A 6,000-nucleotide genomic window follows, 5' to 3' on the forward strand; every position below is an offset into this window, starting at 1 on the left:
AGTATTTTTATGAGTATTAGAAAGTGTGTTGCATTTTGTCAAATGCTTTTTCTTCATAAATTCAGATGATCATGTATTGGTTTTTTCCTCTTCATTCTGCTTATGTGATGTGCTTGTGTACGTGCTCAGTCGTGTCTCCCTTTTTGTGACATAGTATAGCAATTGATTTCCGTATGTTGAACTGTCTTTATATTCCAGAAATAAATCCCACTTGGTCATGATATGTAGGTTTTAAAATAGGCTGTCAAATTCATTTTGCTAGTATTTCATTGAAGATTTTTTATCTATGTTTTTAAGGGATATTGGCCTGTAGTTTTCCTTTCTTACAGTGTTTTAGTCTGATTTTGTTATCAGGGTGATGCTCACCTCATAGAATGAGTTGGGTAGTATCCCTCCTCTTATTTTTTGGAGAGTTTGAAAAGGATTGGTGTTACTTCTTTTGGTGGCTTCTCTTGTTCTGGAGCACGGGCTCTACATGTGCAGGCTTCAGGGATTGGAACACACAGGCTGAGTAGTTACAGGTCAAGGGCTCTAGAGCCTGTGCTCAGTAGTAGTTGTGCACCGGCTGAATTGTCCCACGTCATGTGGGATCTTTCTGGACTAGGGTTTGACCTTGTGTCCCCTGCATTGACAGGCAGATTCTTCACTACGTGACCACCAGGGAAGTCCCCAAATTTTGTTTTGATTTTTCTCTATTTTACTTTTTTCCATTTTATTCTTTGCTCTAATCTTTACTGTATCTTTCTCTGCTACCTTTGTTCCTCTTTTTCTAGTTCCTTAAATTGTAAAAGTTTGTTATTTTGAGATGTTTGTTGATTTGTTTTTGTGTTTCACAGCTTGTGGGATTTTAGTTTCCTGATTTTAGTGTGTTTATAGCTGTGAATTTCTCCCTTAGCACCACTTTTGCTACATCCCTTAAGTTTTGAAATGTTGTACTTTTGTTTTCCTTTTTCTCTTAGTATTTTCTCATTTCCCTTTGATTTCTTTGATCCATTGTGATCCCCCCCCCCCACCGTTGTCACTAACTTTTATCTTGTTTTGATTTTTAGTATGATATGTGTCTTTTAAAATCTGTTGACTAAGTTTGAGGCCTAACATATGGTCTGTCCTGGAAAATGTCTCATATTCACTTAAAGAATGTATGTTGCTGATTTGGGGGAGAGTGTTCTGTATATGTTTGTTGGATCTAGTTAGTTTATTATTTAAGTCCTATTTGTCTGATCTATCTCATCTTTTGTCTGATCTGTCTACCATTGTGAGGGGGTATTGAAGTCTTCAACTATTACTGTAAAGCTGTCTATTTTTCTTGAATTCTTTTAGGTTTTGGCTTCATAATTTTGATGGCCTGTCACTAGGTCTGACATATATAATGTCTTTCTTTGTCTCTTAAAACCTGTTTTGATTTAAAGTCTATTTTGTCTGCTCTTAGAATAGCAGGCATGTTCCCATGGTTACTGTTTGCATTGTATTTCTTTTTCCATCCTTTCACTTCGCTTGTTTGGGTCTTTGGATCTCAGTGGCATATAGATAATTATAAGTTGGAGTTCAGGCATATGTTTTTATCCATTCTACAAATCTATCTTTTCCTTAAGAGTTTAGTCCACTTACACTTAAAGTAATTACAGATACGGGGAGATTTACTTCTGTCACTTATGGTATTTTTTATATAGGCATACCTAGTTGTATTGCACTTTGCAGATATTGCACTTTTTATAATGAAGGTTTGTGGCAGCCTTGCAATGAAAAGGTCTGTTTGTGCCATTTTCCCAGTAGTATTTGCTCACTTTGTGTCTGTTATATTTTGGAAATTCCTATTATGGTGATATGTGATCGGTAATCCTTAATACTACTACAACTCAAATGATGGTTAGCATTTTTTAGCAATAAGGTATTTTAAATTAAGGTATGTGCTTGTTTTTTTAAGAAATAATACTACTGCGTATTTAATAGACAATATAAGGATAATTCTTATATGCACTGGGTAATGAGAAATTTTTTGTGGCTTGCTTTATTGTGATGGTGGTGGTTTAGTTGCTCAGTCTGACTCTTGTGACCCTGTGGACGGTAGCCCACCAGGCTCCTCTGTCCATGGGATTTCCAGGCAAGAATACTGGAGTGGGTTGCCATTTCCTTCTCCAGGGGATCTTCCCAAGCAGGGGACTAAACCTGGATCTCCTGCCCTATAGGCAGATTCTTTACCGACTGAGATACCAGGGAATTCCCTGACTTGATGGTGATTAGCTTCATTGAGAAGGTCTGAAACTGAACCCACAACATCTCCACAAGTATGCTTATATGCCTTAGAGCATTTTGTCCATTTCCTGCATTACTGTTTTTTGTACTTAGTTGATTTTTCATAGTGAAAAATTTTAAACTTTCTTGCTTGTTTTTTGTATTCTAGGCTGTTTTCTTCGTATTTATCATGGGATTATCTTGAACATCCTAAAGTTATAGTACTCTGATTTTTTTTTTTATCCTTTTGGTTCCTCAGACTTGATATAATTTCCATTGTGCTGTCTTCAAATTTGCTGATTTTTCTGCCTCTTCAGATCTGCCTTTGAAGTCCTCCAGTGCATTTTTCATTTCAGTTATTGTACTTTTCAGCTCCAGGATTTCTTTCTGATTTCTTTAAAAAATTTTATTTTCTTTTTAAATCTCTTTATCTTGTTTTGTTAACATGTTGTTTTCTTAACTTTCAACTTCGTTTCCTTTAGTGTCTTTAAGGCAGTTATTTTAACGTCTTTGCCTAGTAGTAGATTTGCCGTTGGGTCTTTTTCAGGACAGTTTCTGTTGATTTTTTTTTTTTTTTCCTTTCGAATGGGCTATACTTCTTGCTTCTTTATATGCCTTGTGATTTTTTTGTTGTTGAAGATCGAATGTTTAAATCTTAATAACACGGTAACTCTGGAAATCAGATTCCCTCACTTTCCTGGGGTTTGTTATTTTTTGTTTTTTGTATATTTGGGCTGGTGGCTTGATTTTGAGGGATATCTCTGTGCTGAAGATTAGCCTGATGTGTAAAATTGTGGACTTCTCTTTTCTGAGCCTTCTCCTAGACATTTCTGTATTTGTAGTTTCTAAATGTTCTACCATAATGTCTGGCTCCCAAAGAGGGAAAAGGAAAAAATGAAGTTGGGGAGGAAGGGTATTGGCCCTTTGTATCTGAGGAATTCACTTCAACCAGAGGAGGAGGGGATCCCAACAATGGAGGGAGATGCGGTAGTGGTCTCCTGCCTCTGTGTGCCTCTGTGATTGAAAGCAGCAGCAACATCTCCAGCATTTGCCAGTCAGGCTTCCCCAAGCGGTGAGAAAGCTACTGTAGGAATGGATGCACAGCTACCTGGGTCTGAGAGCTGAAATTGAGGGAAATTAAACCCAATTATTTGCCCATGGCTTACTAATCCTGGAAATTACAAGCCTTCAGCAGACTACAGTGTTCCAAAATAGTTATAGCAAAAAGATTCTGCCTGTACAGTTGTTGTTTAGGTGGGAGACAGATTCTTGAGGCTTCCTACTCTGCTGTCTTCACAGAACTGCCCTCCTCTTTTAAGGCTAAATGATATTTCATTGTATGTATAGGCCACATTTTTTAAATCTGTTCTTTTTTTTGTTGGACACTTGGTTTGCTTTCATACCTTAGGTATTGTGCCTCTTTGCGATCTTGTGATTCTTGATTGAAGTTTTAAAAAATCTTAAATCTCCTGATGGTAATAATTATCAGTGTCATGTTAGAGTAGCCTTATGGTTATGGGCTATCCCAACTCCCAATGCCACAGCAGACACAGTCTACTCATTTCACTGTTTTTTTCCCATATGATGAATTACTTGAAGTGAAAAAATGCTATTTGCTTCATTCTAGGCATGGCAGGCTGACAGGAAAACAAAAGCAGATGACCGAGGAGCAGATGAAAACTCTTCGGAGCAGACAATCCTTAATATGATTTCCCAGAGCTCTTCAGATACAACTATTGCAGGTTTAATGAGCATGTCAGCTTCTTCTACCACAAGTGCAGTGCCTTCCCTTCCAGCCAGTGAAGACTCAAAGAGCAACTTAAGCAATGTGGAGATGTTGTCAAGTGAGCGCTGGCTGTCCTCCCACCCTCCTTTCAAGGTAGAACCTGCTCAGGGTTATCGTAAGAGCGAGAATTTAGCACTTGGAGCTGATCATTCCTTACAACAGGATGGTTCAAATGCGTTTGTTTCCCAGAAACAGAATAGTAAAAGTGTGCCGTCAGCTAAAGTATCACTGAAAGAATACCGTGCAAAGCATGCAGAAGAGTTGGCTGCCCAGAAGAGGCAACTGGAGAACATGGAGGCCAATGTGAAGTCACAGTATGCATATGCTGCCCAGAATCTCCTGTCTCACCATGACAGCCATTCTTCGGTCATTCTGAAAATGCCCATAGAGGGCTCAGAAAACCCTGAGCGGCCTTTTCTGGAAAAAACTGACAAAACAGCTCTCAAAATGAGAATCCCAATGACAGGTGGAGATAAAGCTGCCTCTACAAAACCAGAGGAGATAAAAATGCGCATTAAAGTTCACACTGCAGCTGACAAGCACAATTCTGTAGATGACAGTGTCACAAAGAACCGAGAGCACAAAGAAAAGCACAAAACTCACCCATCTAATCATCATCATCATCATAATCACCACTCACACAAACACTCTCACTCACAGCTTCCAGCTGGTACTGGGAACAAACGTCTGGGTGATCCAAAACATAGTAGCCAGACAAGCACCTTAGCACACAAACCCTATAGCTTGTCTAGCTCTTTCTCCTCTTCCAGTTCTTCTCGTAAAAGGCCCCTCCCTGAAGAGACTGGAGGGGCGATGTATGATCATTCAACGAAGACTGCCAAGAGTGCTAAATCCTCTTCCATAAATTTCTCCTTCCCACCTCTTCCTACAATGGCCCAGTTGCCTGGGCATAGCTCAGACACAAGTGGCCTTCATTTTTCACAGCCCAGCTGTAAAACCCGAGTTCCTCACATGAAATTGGATAAAAGCTCCACTGGGGCCAATAGTCACAATACACCCCAGACCACAGACTATCAAGATACTGTGAATATGCTTAACTCCCTTCTCAATGCCCAGGGTGTTCAGCCCACTCAGCCCCCGGCGTTTGAATATGTTCATTCTTACGGAGAATATATGAATCCACGGGCTGGTGGCATGTCCTCCAGATCTGGCAACACAGACAAACCCCGGCCACCACCTCTACCATCAGAACCTCCTCCACCACTTCCACCCCTTCCCAAGTAAAAAAGAAGAGAAAAAAGCTTCTTTAAAAACACATTTGTTTTTAAACTACTGATTCTGGACTAAGAAAATTACTTCTCATATGAAATATGTCACCCTTCTTGGACTAGGAAATAAATTAATATTGAGACATAGGTGGGAGGATGGTTGAGGGCCTTGGTTGTTAATATCTCCTGCCTCAGAAATTTAACTATTTTATTATAGTTTTTACTGGTATTGGAGAGGTGAGAATGTGTTAAAGCTGTGAATGATTCAGAATACTTTCTCTCTTCTTGGCCTCTCCACCTCCTAATTAGGTTGATTAGAGTTGATATCTTCCCTCTTCTTGCCAGGACTGAAATATGGAGGGTTTGTTTTATCAAACAGTTGTGGATCCTTTTGGTGTTTAATATATCAGAAGAGAGGAAGTATTTAAACGTCAAAATCTTTTAAGAGACTTTAAAAAAATAATTTAAAGAAAATAAGTTATCTGTTTAGTTTTTTTTTATATATAATTGGGGGAGGGGGAGGGATTTTGCTGTGTGTATGAGATACACAGTAATGAGTCCTTCCGGGTGGGATTGGAGGGTTGGGGGTGTGTGTAGGCGGGATGGGAAGATAGGATTTTGGCCATGAGTTCTGAGACAGACTCTGGCCACTTGAAGTGTTTCGACCTGTAAGTGTGTATATAAGTGTGGGTATGTGTGATATTAAGTATGTGTGTGTTTAAAAATCATGTTTTATCTTCCCCTCCCTGTGCT

At 39.2% G+C, this 6,000-nt stretch overlaps 1 protein-coding gene across 1 annotated transcript in view; it reads left to right on the plus strand.

Moving 5' to 3' along the window:
- Nucleotides 1–5,627, plus strand: part of CCNT1 (cyclin T1) — a 39,789-nt gene extending 34,162 nt beyond the window's left edge. Inside the window, exon 9 of the mRNA XM_052640241.1 lies at nt 3,860–5,627. Coding sequence (XP_052496201.1) covers nt 3,860–5,263 — 1,404 coding nt within the window. The 3' untranslated portion in view covers nt 5,264–5,627. The remainder of the gene's footprint in view (nt 1–3,859) is intronic.
- The last annotated feature ends 373 nt before the right edge of the window (nt 5,628–6,000 follow it).

This window comes from Budorcas taxicolor, chromosome 5 (assembly GCF_023091745.1).
Source record: "Budorcas taxicolor isolate Tak-1 chromosome 5, Takin1.1, whole genome shotgun sequence".
Lineage (NCBI taxonomy): Eukaryota > Metazoa > Chordata > Mammalia > Artiodactyla > Bovidae > Budorcas > Budorcas taxicolor.